Genomic DNA, 15,284 nt, shown 5'->3' on the forward strand with positions numbered 1-15,284 from the left:
ATATTTGATAAATCTAGATGAGCATCTGAAGTTTTTTATATATAATTTAATAAAGTATTAACGAAAAAGCTACCAAAAAAATAAAAACGAAACCACAGAGGGACAATTTGATACATTTTAAACCACAGGATAGCAAAGTGAGAAACTATGAAACCATATGGGTTGTTTTTGAAGTTTTCCCTAATATTTACTGTAAACTTTTTAGCCTTTGTATTCATACCAGTACAATCACTAAACAGTCAACTCTTAACATTCAAAAGAAGAGCTAAAATGTTGATAATAAATATTATTTCGCTATTATTTGTGGTAAACATTTTTTTTCACAAAGGGAAAACCAATAATTAATTCCACACAACTCCAAAGTACTCCAATGTCATTATTTTTGGCATATCTTTAGCCTTCAGTATAATCTCTGTACCTCTGCTAGGTAAACTCAATTCTCACTTCATAGTTACAATAACAAAACTCCTTTATTAAGCTTTCTAACCAGCATCTTTCTTTGGTTTTTATATATACAACTAAAAGAGAGCATAATTACCCACTATATTAAAACACAAGCATGATATGAGGAAAACCTTGTGAACTAGTTTAGTAAGCATATATCCTGAAAATATAATAAGTATATTTAGGATTACGCAGTAATGAGTTCTTCTGTATCCTTTCTGCTTCACCTAATTATTGTCCGCTTGATTCATCTTCGCAAAGCGTCCCTTGATCCTCAGCCTGCTATCGGCGCGTGCTTTACGTGATTCGTACCGGATGAGCTTTTCGTACCTGTAATTGATTAAAAAAAAAAGAAATCAATACACACTTAGAAATTACAAATAGCGAGTACCTATTTGGCCTGGCTTTATAAATAACTTCTTTTCTTTAGAAAGCAGAAGCTTCACCAACAAATTCGTCTTGAGGTTTTGTTGTGACGAGAAGCTAAAATAAGCTTTTGCGTCCGATTAAAACATTTCTCCTCGACTTCTTTCACAGTACGACGCTGAAGAGATGGTTTTAATGGCGAAACTATTATTGCTTCTTAGTGAAACATTTCTCCACGACTTCTTTCATAGTACGACGCCGAAGAGATAGTTTTAATGGAGAAGCTAAAATAAGCTTTTGCATCCGATTAAAACATTTCTCCTTGACTTTTTTCACAGTACGACGCCGAAGAGATGGTTTTAATGGAGAAACTATTATTTCTTCTTTGTGTAGCATTACTCAAACATCACTTCTACGAATGTTCCAGCAGGGCCGAACATGCCGAACATGCCCTGGGAAAAGAGCAAGAGAGCAAGATAGAATGAGATGTAGAGGAGAAGAAAAATCTTTACTCACCGCCTCGTCTTTCTCTTCTCCTTATACCGCGAGATTACAGAGCCGCGATCAGGGCAAGGTAGATCATGTCGAACTCTACTCGGCAAAATTTGAGCAATTTTTCCACCGGCAGCTTGTCCACTGGTGTCGCTGCCGACAGCTCCATTGCTTGTACCTGCACATATGTCTGAGATCTCGACAAGCGACGACACGGTTCCTTCTGCGGATTTGAGAGGGTATTGCTCATATGGAAACTGCATGGACAATGTCTCAGTAGGATTTTGATACTCTTCGAGATTCCACTTTGAATCCTGCAGAAAATGAGAAAAGAAAAAAAAAAATACAATCAATTCATATCTCATGTCTCAGAATATTTGTGTACCTTACTTAACTTCAAAACGTTCAATAAGAAGAGAAAAGTGAATCAAACCTCATAAATAGGTACAACTATGTTCGTAATATCGCCACCAATATCGGGACCTGCATAACCCTGTTGAAATGCATGCTCCGACGCCCATGACTGAAACTCCGCGACTGGTTCTAACTCCTCAGAAACTGTACTGATAACGGCCTCGGACATGGTGAGTTCCTGAAGCTGCCGAAGAATCTCTTCTCTGCGCTTTCCGCAAGTCGAGTCCCAGTTCTTATGCAAGAAGAAGGTTAAAGAGATTTCATTTGTCGGATGACACACAAAAGATGTTTATGAAGTTGCGTCTATGATTGAAAATTTTTAGAACACCTCAAGAACACATGAACCCTATATGAAAAACTAAAAGAACAAAAGCATCGAGGAAGCTAATTCTAGTAAGTAGAATGAAATACAGCATCTCAAAGAAGGCAAAAAAAAAAAAAAGAGGACAAATGTGCTGCCATAAAGAAACAGTGCTACAAGTGACAGAATTACTTTATACTTCTTCGTCACTCATTCAATGTCTCAGAAGAAATAGAGATAAGAGATTGGGATAGAGATATATGACCATTAGCGCATACTCCTTAGATCTTAACTAGCTATGAACCCGTGCTCTGCAGCGGGTATAATTTGTAAGTTTTTAATTGTTTTTGTAGAATACAATACATGCTATATTATTATATAAAATCACTTTATAGAGTCGAAACTCGAAACCCATAACTCCCCCAAATCCCACCCAGATGCCTTATCATTAGGATACAAGTGACTTAGCGACCTGTCAACAACATCATATACTTCAATCAAATTATACATCACAATCTTAACTTTAAATCAAGATGCTATTATATTCTTATCACGTGATAGTCACGTACTGACGAAGACAACAACAATGGTCACAAATGTAGAGCTTCTTTTTTGTTGATTGAATTATTTGACATAGAACTTTTTTTTTGTTGGGAGAATTAGGGGTATAAGCTCTACCGCGTACCGCCCTATCAACACAAAATTCTGTCAAAATTTTACCCCAAACAAACTTCTGACTTCGACTTTCCAACACATTTTCTCTTTTTTAAGAGACTTGGTAGCTTGAACCTCTTACAACACTACTTAAGAGTCTCTCTACCTAGGACTCAAACCTTTGACCCCATCACATCCCATCGGATGTCTAAGACATTAGTGATTTGATGACTTATCAACACCCTCGAGAACTTAAATGTAATACACTGAACTTTTGCAACTTGCGGAGTTCGAGTGTGTCGAATGAAGTGTGGTGCTATCCTACATATTCTAAAAAGCTTGGACAAGTTTTTGGACAAGTTAGAGGGTGACTGGAAAGCTAAAAGCAAGAAAGTGCATTGATCTGGTGAATTCAGTAGTTTTCTGCTTGGTGTACCGGTACAGCCATTATGATGTACCGGTACACATGGTAAAACGTGGCAGCAAGGGTCTTTTGATCATTTCACATCTTGATCCTATCTAGTTGGCCCCAGCTCGACTTCTGGGGCTCAGGGGATGTAGCTGGAGCTCAGAGCAAGCTTCCTTCATCTTCTTCTCTCTCTCTCTCTCTAGGATTTTTCTCTCTCTACATAAAAGTCGCCGTTTTGCGCCGTTTTCGCGCCGCGCTCGTTGCTCGCTGATTGGAGGACTCAAGGGAAGTCTTTGGAACGTGGGGAGAGGGAATTTTGCTGAGTTTTCTGTGAGGTTACTACCTGAGAAGCTGGTTGAAAGCTTGAGAGAGGTAATTAACTTGATTTTCTCTCTAGTTTATGATTTAGTGTCGACTCTTGAGCCGTTTTGGTATTGTTGCTTCTAACTGAATTAGAAGGTGTTTACAGCAGTAAAGAAGGGTTATTTTGGCTACTAATTATCCATCTAAACTCAGAGATATGTTGCTTTAAAGCTTATTAAGGATAATTAGTGAGTTCTAACTCAATTTCGGAACTATACGCGGTTTAATCGGGTAATTGACGCAGTTTCGTATGATCTCTTCGCAGCAGGTCTTTGAGCCTCTTTGAGCTGAACTTGTACTCTTAGAAGCTGGTTTGGAAGCTGTTCTAACTAAGGGTAAGCAGGAATTTCTGTTAGAAATTCAATTTCGCAAGAATTGAACTATATAAGCTCATATATAAGCATCCTGACGCCGTTTTGGTATTGTTCGTAGCGAGAGGATATTTGACCTTTGGGCCGTCTTCGTTTGGCATTGGAGGGCCTTCCGGAAGCTTAACGTGAGGTAATGAACTGAGCCAAAACAGGAAATTAAGCTTCCACTTCGTATTAATTGAGAATTTACCGAAATTGACTTCTTATGTAATCGCTTCGATGCGCATTTCGTGCTTCGTTTGCAGCAGGGCTGAGGCCTAGTGGAGTTGATTTCGGGACCCTTGTATTCTGATTTGGAACCTAGTACGAGGTGGGTTTGACCTAATCAGAGCAAGTGAAGCTCCCCTATGTTCTATATGTATGGAATTGATATAGTTGGGCGATATTGGCACAATATGGTTGTTTGGAACTTCTTTGCCATAACATTGAATAGAACCTCTATGAAGTAGAGAGAATTCATGCATAATTGTACTTATGCTTATGTTTATGTTTATCTTTAGTTAAGTTAAATAACTTTGTCATGTGACTATGTTGATAGTGCCATGATAGTGGAAAGATTCTAATGCCATATATTAACTAGCATTACTCTCACATGTTTGTTAATCTAGTGGATACTAGTTGTTGTCAATATTGGTTATATTGAAATTCCGATCAAAGGATCGAGAGCGAGAATATTGTGAGCTAAATTGTGATAGTTGAGACATGTTGGATTGTGGACCTTGCTTGCTTGCCATCGTGCTCATTTGCACATGCTTGTGAGGGTAGCTCCCTACAAGCCGGCACTCCGGAGTTGGCCTACGCGACAGTTGCTCGCCCGTGCGGGATTGGGTGCCGAAGTGGATTGCCGTGGAGAGTGTACACTACCACGGGGCCATTAGGCGCGGCGCAAGCTGGACTACCTTGAGTAGATCCCTGTGAATGAAAGGAAAGTGCTAAAGAAAATTGGACAGTAATGAATGATTACCTGTTACAGTGTACAGTAGTTACTTACACATTTATACTTATGTTCATGCTTATAGTAGTTGCTACGCTTCTATTATTCAGTTGATTCATTACTGTTGAGACTATGATTATATGTTGCTTACATGCTCATTACCTGTTAGCATTGCATAATTATATATATCATGTAATTACTGCTTTTACTTTCATTCAGTACATCATGAGCCTAGTGGTGTAATTCGCCGAGGCTGGCGGCTTACCCACTGGGAACTATTGTTTATAGTTCTCACGCCCTTTTGGTGGTTGTTTTTACAGAGCCTTCTACAGGAGAGGTTAGGGATCGTGGCAAGGGAGTCGCGTCTAGCTAGACATTGCTAGGAGCATGCTAGTCGATCACCTTGCTACTCAGGCTACAGCCGAGGGTGATATCCCTATGTATAGAGAGACTACCATTGTATCTACTTTTGTATACCCGTGATGTATATGTACTATTGGGACCAGACTCTATAGTTGTGATACTTTCTCTTTTAGTTGAGATTTTGGTCTGTACACTCTTTGTTCTTTATTTGATACATATTTCGACTTGTACATTGCTCTGATATCAGGATAGGATTTTCCTTGTTCTACTTCCTATCGACTTGCTTCTTGTAGACGCCTTATATACTGCAGGTGTATGGCGGGTCTGTGCACGTGCCGGATATGCTTCCGCTGGTATCCGGGCGTGACATTAAACTATATTACACATTACCACCTTTAGTTTAAACTTAAGATGCCATTATAAAATTTCAATAATTTTCGTATCATGTGACTGAAAACAGTTACAACATTTGACACAGATATCAAATAGGAGGTTGCTTGAACTGTTTCACATGGATTTTTTTTTTTTTTTTTTTTTTTTTTTTTTTGTGGATAGGGTGTAGAATCTGTCCCATACAACTCTAGCCAACTCAAATTTCTATCAAGATTTTACCTAAACAATCTTCTAACTATAAAATTTCAACATTTCTTTTCCTTTTTTTCTTAAGAACATCGGAGTTCGGCCCTACCTAAAGTCTCCCTCCTTCAGGGACTTGAATACTTAACTCCTTCATATCCCACCAAAGTGCCTTATCATTAGGATACTAGTGGCTTACTGACTTGTCAACACTCTCATATATACCAGCCATATTATATATCACTACCTTAACTTTAAACTCAAAATGCTACTACAAAACTCCCACAAAACATTTTCCTAACAAGTAGCAGTCACATCGCATGCTTACTGAAGATAGCTAAAATACTTAACACAAACATCAAATAAGAATAAGAGGCTATAATTGATATCCAACCCAAATTTTCAGTCAAGATTTCACTCAAACAAACTTCTGACTTAAACTTTTCAACACTTTTTTTGTTTCGTGTGTGTGTGTGTGTGTGTGTGTGTGTGTGTTTGTGTGTTTAAGAGAATCAGAAGCTTGACCCTATACAACTTTGACCCCGCCATATCCCACAGGTGCCTAATCATTGTGATATAGTGATTTGGAAACTTATCAACATCCTCCTGAATTTCAGCTAGATTATACATCACCACCTTACTTTAAACTTAAGATGCTATTATAAAACTTTAACAAAATATTTTTTTCTATCACACAACAATTATATGTTGATTGAAAACTGCTACAATATTTGAATACAAAAAGGAGGTTGATTGAACTATTTAACACGGATTTTTTTTTTTTTTGTGGTAAGAATAGGGGTAGAACCTCTGCCTTATGCAACTCTACCCAATTCAAATTCTATAAAGATTTCACCTAGAAAAACTTCTAACTGTGACTTTTCAACACACATTGAGAGTTTGACCCCTTACAATCCTACCTAAAGTCTTTTACTCTAGGACTCAAACCCTAAACTCCACATCCCACTAAGGTGTCTTATCATTGGGATACCAGTAGCTTTGCAACTTGTCAACACCCTCATAAATTTTAGTCGTATTACATATCACCCTCTTGACTTCAAACTTAAAATGATATTACAAAATTTTGACAAATATTTTTTCTGACACATGACAGCCACATGCTGATTGAAGATAGCTAAAATATTTCACACACACATTGCAAAACAATAGGAGGTTGATTGAATCATTTTCCTGTTTTTTTATTTTGTTCACGGAAGCTTTGCCGCGTGCAATCCTACCCAACCCAAATTTTGGTCAAGATTTCACTCAAACAAACTACTAATTTGACTGTTCAAAACTCTTTTTTCAGAGAATTAGGAGCTTGACACTCTACGACCCTACTCGGAGCCAAATCTCAACGGTTGCGCCTGATTATTCGGATATTAGTGATTTGGTGACTTATCAATATCCTCCTGAATTTCAGCTAAATTATACATCGCCATCTGACTTCGACCTTCAATACCTTTTTTTTCTTTTTTTCTTTTTATATTTGCAGTTTAACCCTCTACAATCCTACCCAGAGTCTCTCCAATCAAGACTCAACCCTCAACTCTCTCACATCCCACCAAGGTGCCTTATCACTAGGATACTAGCAGTTTGTTGACTTGTCAACACACTCGTGAATTATAGCCAAATGACATATCACCACCTTAACTTTAAACTCAATATGCTCTTAGAAAACTTTGACAATTTTTTGTTTCCTTTCACGTGTCAGTCGCATGTTGATTAAAAATAGCTATAATATTTGACATACGCATCGAATGGCAACAAGAGGTTGATTGAATTGTTTTAGATGGATTTTTCTTTTTTCTAAAAAAATCGGGGGAAGAAGCTATGCCACGTGTAATTCTACTCAACCCAAATTATTCTTAAGATCTCACTCAAACAAACTTCTAACATCGACTTTTCGACACTTTTTTTAGAGAGAATTGGGAACTTGACAGTCCATGATCCTACCCAGAGTCTTTCTACCAAGACTCAAAACTTTGACCCCCACCTCATCCCACCCAAGTGCCTTATCATTGGGAGGCTAGTGTTTTGGCTACTAATCAACATTCTCAATAACTTAAGCTAGATTATCATCACCATTTTAACTTTAAACTCAAGGTGCTACTATAAAACTTCAAAAATATATTTTTCTTGTCATGTGACAGCCACATGCTAACAAAAGATACCTATAATATTTGACACAACTATCGAATAGTAGGTTGATTGAATAGTTTTACATGAATTTTTATTTTATTTATTTATTTATTTTGAGAATTGGGGGTAGAAGCTCTATCCTATACAGCCAGCCATATCTAACTTAAATTCTGTAAAGATTTCACCCAAACAAACTTCAATATTCGACTTCTCAACACATTTTCTTTTCTTCTTTTTTTCCCCTTTTTTTTAGAGAATCAGTAGCTTAACCCTTTACAACCCTATCTAGAGTTTCTGTGCCCGAACTCAAACTATTAACCTGCCACATCTCAGGTGCCTTACCACTGGGATAATAGTGATTTGGCGACTTGCCAACATCTTCGTGAACTTCAGCTAGATTATACATCATTACCTTAACTTTAAACACAAACTTTTGCAAAATATTTTTCCTGCCACATGGAAGTCAAGTGCTAACCAAAGGCAGCTACAATATTTGACAGAAACATAGAATAGGAGGTTGATTGAATTGTTTCACAAGGATTTCTATTTTTTTTTTTTTTCCTTTTTTGAAAATTGAGGGTAGAAGTTGTACCTTGTCCAACCCTACCAACTCAAATTACTCTCTAAATTTCACCCAAACAAACTTCAAACTTCGACTTTTCAACACATTTTTTCCTTTTTTTTAAAAGAATCAGGAGCTTGGCCTTTTACAACCCTATTTGTAGTCTCTCCACTCAGGACTCAATCCCTTAGCTCCCCCACATCACACCCAGGTGCCTTAACATTCGGATACTAATGATTTCACGACTAATCAACACCATCATAAATTTCAGCTAGATTATACATCAGCATCTTAACTTTGAACTCAAAATATTATAATAAAATTTCGACAAAACATTTTTCCTATCACGTGACCGTAACATGCTAATTAAAGGCAACTACAATATTTGACACAAACATTGAATATAAGGTTGATTGAATTGTTCCACATAGGTCATATTTGTTTAATAAGAATCTAGAAATAGAAGCTTTGTCTCGTACAAATCTCCACCGAATTCAAATTTTGGTCAAAATTTCACCCAGAACAAACTTCTAACTTTGACTTTTCAACATATATATTTTTTTCTTTCTTATTTCTCTCATTCTTTTAGAGAATCTACAACCCTATTTGGAGTCTCTCCACCCAGAAATCAAACCTTAATCACATCCCAACCAGATGCCTCCTCATTGGAATACTAGCGATTTGACGACTTGTCAACACTCTCATAAACTTCAACTAAATTATGCATCACCATCTTAGCTTTAGCCTCAAAATACTATTATAAAACTTAGGTAAATATTTTTCCTATCAAGTGACAGTCACATGCTAGCAGGAGACAACTACAATATTTGACACAAATATCGAATAGGAGGTTGATTAAATTGTTTCGCAATGACATCTTCTTTTCTTTTCTTTTTTTTGAGAATCAGGTGGTAGAAACTTTTACCCCTTATAACCCTCAAGTTTCTATCAAGATTTCACAGAAATAAACTTCTAACGTTGAATTTTCAATACTTTTTTTTTTTGAGAGGGAGAATGAGGAGTTCTATTCCTTACAAACCTATCCAGTGTCTCTCCACCCAGGACTCGAAACTCAATATCTGACAGAAAAATAGAATCAAATCTTGATTGAATTGTTTAACATGAGGGTTGATTGAATTGTTTCGCATAGAAATAAATTAATTTCGACTTTCACTCTTCGTACAACTATTTGCAATCTACTTCTTTTTCTACCAAAATTTGACATAGCATGCAAAATATTTAATAGTGTGAAAAAACAACAACAACAACAACAACAACAACAACAACAACAAAGAGGAGAGAACAAATAAAAGAATCACTACCTTAGGCAAAGGTGGAGTGCCCAGAGCCTGAAACCCATGAGAGGAAGTAGTAGGCACAATCAGATCCTCCAAGCTAAACACCGGCGCCGCCTCCGCCGCCGCTGCCCCCGCCGCCCTCCCCACCTCCTTCTCGTCCCCTCCGACCCCGAGCATCGCCGCCAGCTCTGCCGCCGAGGGGCATCCGGAGTAGCTCTCCACCGCCCGGCGCTCGACGGCGCTATCGAGGAGCGGAAGAATTCAGTTCGGAATATCAAATTAAAGTAGATCACTTCCTTTATTTTCAGCTCTGTTTGCACGTCAGAATAAAATATAACATGGAAGATTTTTTTGCTCATGTGATTGAAATTTAGGAGTTTGATTTTTCATTTTTATTCTGAAAAACTAGTCTGAAAACCGAATAGTAAACATTTGATCTCACTTCTCATCACTTAGAGACACTACATGCTTCTTGAGTAGATAGAAGAACACAAGCAAACTGGGACGGGCTCGTGTTTGCTTTTTTATTAAATGAGCCGAACACAAGCTAGTTTGATTGAAAAATTCGGCGTGTATTCGACCATAGGTTTAATGGCGAAGATGCTTATGTCACAGGCAATTTCCCTACCTTACCCTTTCCTTATTTATCATCTCACAGGCAATTTCCATACCTTTACCTTTGGTTTTCATAAAAATATTCAAAATAGATCCTCTAAGGACTCTCCAACAATTAATACTCAGATTAGACCAGACCATCAGAATCCAAACAGAGTCACTTGACAAAATAACACGAAATCTTGATTATATTAAAAACCAAAATACTTTAATAGAACAAAAGATTTCTTTGATAGACTACAGATTAAGCCAACTAGAAGCAAGACCCCAAAAGATAGAACAAAAGCTACTCACAATTGAACAAGATTTACATTCAAGTCTTCAACCTATTTTTACCTTTTCCCCTTTCTGTTAAATTTAGTGAGATAAAGAGTTTTAGAAATATAAAAAACAACCGAAAAAATTTTATTCGTAATTTCTAGAAGGAAGTACCAGACGGGACCTACACCAAAATTTGAGACAACTTATTTTTCCACCACGGAGACGTCACATTCCAATACCATGGCCAGCCGCAGTTTTGAAAAAATCCAGATGCCGCTGCGGTTTTCAGAAACCTATAATACTGAAAATTTTCCTAGACATAGTATCTCTACAGCCCCAGAAGAACAAATTTACCCATATGGTCGAAATTGTCTTCTTCATCGTCTGAAGAGGGACCTTTGTCAATTTCTTTTTCATAGACTATATTACTTTCTATGGAGTAAATAGTTTCAGCATCTGATAGATATTCATCTACTCTTAGTAACGTTTCACCAGTAACAGAGACCTCAAGCATCCCCCGGCTCAAGGTATTATATCTCTATCTCAATCTCCCTCTCCTCCTCCTCCTCCAAAGTATCCTCCTATAATAACGGTAACACCGAGTTTGGTCTTTCCTCATAGAAGGGAGTACCAGACGGAACCTACACCAAAATTTGAGACAACTTATTTTTCCACCACGGAGATTTTAAATTTGAACTTCATCCTATTTCTATCTCTAATTAAGATATCCTTTACTGCCTATTTTTACCTCTTCCCCTTTCTGTTCTACTGCGAGTTTAAAATTAAACTACACTTCTCAGACATATATTTATCTATCCCTATTAAATTAGGATTTAACTGCGACCGTTTTCACCTACAAATACATTTTAATTTGAGTTTTTAAGCCCCCAGGTACAAGTTAAAAAAAAAAAAAAAAAATTTCACGTGACTGTCACATCCTATAATTAGCACTAATTACACCACTTAATTTTCAGACCAGAAAAAATCCTGAAAAATCCTAAAAAATTTGGTGAGATGTGATACATAATGTGGTTGCATTGAGGATAAATCTAAGAAAAGTTTCCTTTTCTTTCCTCTATCTTGAGATAAAGAGTTTTAGAAATATAAAAAACAACCGAAAAAATTTTTATCGTAATTTCTAGAAGGGAGTACCAGACGGGAACATGTCTGAAAATATAAACCGACTCGAAACTATAAAAATAAACTTCTTTGTTATACATGCAACAGCCCGAACCATCCTTGACTATCAAATATACATTATAGAAGACATTAGTGAGATAACCTTTTTATCTCACTAAAACTACAACTTAATTTTCTGGTCTGAAAATTAAGTGGTGTAATTAGTGCTAATTATAGGATGTGACAGTCACGTGAATTTTTTTTTTTTTTTTAACTTGTACCTTGGGGGCCAGATTATGTAATATATTAAAAAGTAACCTCCAAAGATTTGCTTATCCATTTAGGCTAATTAGGAATGGGTCTAGGATTTTATCACAATTTTGTCTCCTTATTTTTATATTTCTAAAACTCTTTATCTCAGTAAATTTTCGATGATGCAATTTTCCTAAGACTTGGACTTATGATGAAATTTAATTTTCTAATGTGGATAATACCACTTAAGACATAGTGTCGGTGCACAAGACCCTCTTGGCGTACAGTTTTCAGAGAACCCCGCTCGTCTACTCTTAGTAACGTTTCACCAGTATCTTCTATAAGTGTTGAGTCTCGATTTTTCATATTTTGTCTTTTTGGACAAGCATTTGCCCCCGAAATCCTACCACTATATTACCAGACGAACAAAAATGTTTAATTGACAACTTATGGTTATGTTACCAACCGAAAAAAATTTTATCGTAATTTCTAGAAGGGAGTACCAGACGGGACCTACACCAAAATTTGAGACGACTTATTTTTCCACCACGGAGATTTTAAATTTGAACTCATCAACATAGACAAGAACAAAATCACGATACTCATTAAAAATTGAGTCCATTTTTCTTTGGAAAATTGAAGGTGCATTTTTAAGGCCAAAAGGCATAACGAGCCATTCGAAATGTCCTTCTGGGCAGGTGAAAGCTGTCTATTCACGTGCCCACTCCAAATCCATGCACCAGCTCGTGCACCAAGTCCACCGTAATTCTCAAGAGCCCCACCAAATGATTCCATCCACAGCAAAACCTTCTCCGCCCTGGTTTTTTTTTTGAAAAACTATGGGCCCCGCGTCATCATGACCGTCCTATAGCCTTTATATTGGGGGATTGAGTTTTTCGAAAATCTTCTTGGCTATCTGTAAGATTGATCTCTGTACTATTGAGTATATACAACGCTTTTACAGAATGAATATTCATTATCTTTTAATTGTTTAGTGATTTGAATATTAGCACATTTTTCTTGTAGTATATTCATTATGAATTTTACTCTTTGTCCTATGGACCATTTTGTACCGCGGCGGCATCTGGATTTCTTCAAAACCGCGGCTGGCCATGGTATTGGAATGTGACGTCATGATGACGCGGGGCCCATAGTTTTTCTTCAAAGGCTAAATATCCTCTGCGATGAACTAAGAACAAAAGATCAAAACAACCTCCAACGAATTGCTATTTTAGAACAGCAGATCAGAGACCTAAGCATCCCCCGGCTCAAGGTATTATATCTCTATCTCAATCTCCCTCTCCTCCTCCTCCTCCAAAGTATCCTCCTATAATAACGGTAACACCGAATTTGGTCTTTCCTCCTATCACCAATATAGATATGCCTTCTCCAAACCTACTAATCCCAGTAGTCCACCCATCCACCTCTGTGAGACCCATTCCTATATCCTCTCCCCTCTTTCCATTACAAAAATTTTCACCTCGGAAACGACCACAGCCAATTGCCAAACCATCCACAAATACTGAATCCTCATCAGAACCTTTACCAAACCTTAGCTTACTGAATCCTCATCAGAACCTTTACCAAACCTTAGCTTAGATAAAACAGAAGAAAGACAAGATGACCCTATGATACTAAAAGCATCTTCTCCCTTGTGAATAGTAAGTTAGATCGCCCGCTTTATTAGTAGGTGAAAAATTAAAAAAATAATAATAAAAAAATAAACTTTTAATCTAACAATTAAAATTTTATAAAATATAAATTTTTTTAATATATATATATATAATGAGTATATGAGTTTATATTTATATTGCATCTATATATATTTAAGCTGTATCGGAGTTCGAACCACGAGCGAGCTGGCCCAGCAAGATTGGCGAGTAAGTTCAAAATTAACCGAGTATCGATTTTCAAACTCATTTCGAGCGAGCCTTACTCACGGAGGCTGCTAGGCCGCCGCCGCCGCCTGCCGCCGCGGGGCGGCTTACGAAGTCGCGTTGGAGCAGAGCACGCGGCTGACCTGCTGCTGCTGCGGACGGCGGCGGCGGGCGGCGGAGGAGGGGGGACCGGAGAGCGGAACGGGGAGGAGAAGGCCGCGGGAGGGTCGGCGGCGCAGGTCGCAGAGGATGTGGAGCGGGGTGGGGGACTGCGGACACGGCATGTTGGCGGCATGGAGGCTGCTCCGCTATGCAAGGGTCGCACCGCAGGCACAGGCCGCGACGCGTCCGCCCTTGCAGTATACACACGCCGCGCCGAACCCCGCCGCGCAGAAGTCGCAGAGGACCCGATTATGTCTCTCCTCTAACTCCTCCTCCTCTCCTCCTCAACCGCCCGTTCTCCTCGCCTCTTTGCTCTCCTGCCTCTTTGTGTCACTGCTGCGTCTTCTGGCCTTACTCCACCATTGTGCGAAACTGGGGATATGCTCGCATCAATCGAGACGCCCTTTTTTTTTTCCGCCTAATGTTTGGGGGTTTCTTGAATCCTGGGTGGAGAAGACGAAGAACGAGATGAGTCGAAGGTGGGATGAGATGATGATTGCATGATGAGAATGGGAGGGCGGAATAGAGGAGGCGCCTGTGAGCGATGTACATACCGTTAAAATTGGAGAGAGAGCAGTGAGGGGGGGTGAAAAGGGCGGAGATTTGCGAGAAGAGAACCGAGAAAGGGAAGGGAGAGACTAGTAAGAGAGAAGAGTGCCTAGAATTACGAAGTATTTTTTTTGGGGAAAAAAAAATTCCTTCTAGGAAGAATGCTAACATTTGTTTATTTTTATGCTAAAAAAAAAAGAAACATTTTACTATTATAATAATAATTTATATGAATTTTTCGATGCACATCTCCTAGAATTATTATTACATAAACCGTTTTTTTCTATCTTCAGAGTGAGTAAAACAAAAGATAAAAATTGTTTGAAAAACAATGCTCTCTTCGATGAAGGTTTATTCGAGCTGCGGATTCATTTTGGCTTGTAAATATGAGTTTATATCGTAGTAGCTTTTTTTTTTTTTTCCTCTCTCTCTCTCGTGAAATGGCGAGAGATTTTTTTTTGGTTTTTTTCAGTGCTGTAACTGTCGAACTGGAAGGACCAGTGTCATGCGTTCACACTGCGCTGAGTCATGCTACCTGCTGAGTCATGCTCTGATGCTGGGTAAAATTCTGATTAAATATTTATAAAAATTAAAATTTTTTTTAGGAAAGATTTGGTTCACGATTGGAATAGAAATAAAAAATAAAATTCAATTAATTTGGAATGAAAAATAGAATGACGAATTATTCAAAAATATTTAGTTCATTATTGGAATGAAAATTAAAATAAAAATTTAAAATTTTTGAGAGAAGGTTTTGATT

The 15,284-nt window shown here is 37.9% G+C and overlaps 1 protein-coding gene across 1 annotated transcript; it reads right to left on the reverse strand.

Annotated features, from left to right (window-relative positions):
* Positions 342 to 13,628, reverse strand: LOC109724145 (zinc finger protein CONSTANS-LIKE 13-like). The gene is made up of 4 exons (XM_020252860.1): positions 9,714 to 13,628; positions 1,736 to 1,948; positions 1,327 to 1,616; positions 342 to 774 (listed from the first exon to the last, which is right to left on the reverse strand). The coding sequence occupies exons 1-4, from the start codon at positions 9,864 to 9,866 to the stop codon at positions 672 to 674; spliced, it is 759 nt and encodes a 252-aa protein (XP_020108449.1). The 5' UTR covers positions 9,867 to 13,628; the 3' UTR covers positions 342 to 671.

This window comes from Ananas comosus, linkage group 18, assembly GCF_001540865.1.
Source record: "Ananas comosus cultivar F153 linkage group 18, ASM154086v1, whole genome shotgun sequence".
NCBI classification, from domain to species: Eukaryota; Viridiplantae; Streptophyta; class Magnoliopsida; order Poales; family Bromeliaceae; genus Ananas; species Ananas comosus.

What these genes read in the sequence shown, in the direction of transcription:
- LOC109724145 (XM_020252860.1), bottom strand. Translation starts at nt 9,866, where the DNA reads ATGCTCGGGGTCGGAGGGGACGAGAAGGAGGTGGGGAGGGCGGCGGGG. An exon ending in GCACTCCACCTTTGCCTAAG is followed by an intron (nt 1,949 to 9,713) that starts GTAGTGATTCTT and finishes TTCTTGCATAAG; the next exon opens with AACTGGGACTCGACTTGCGG. An exon ending in GAGAAGAGAAAGACGAGGCG is followed by an intron (nt 775 to 1,326) that starts GTGAGTAAAGAT and finishes AATCAATTACAG; the next exon opens with GTACGAAAAGCTCATCCGGT.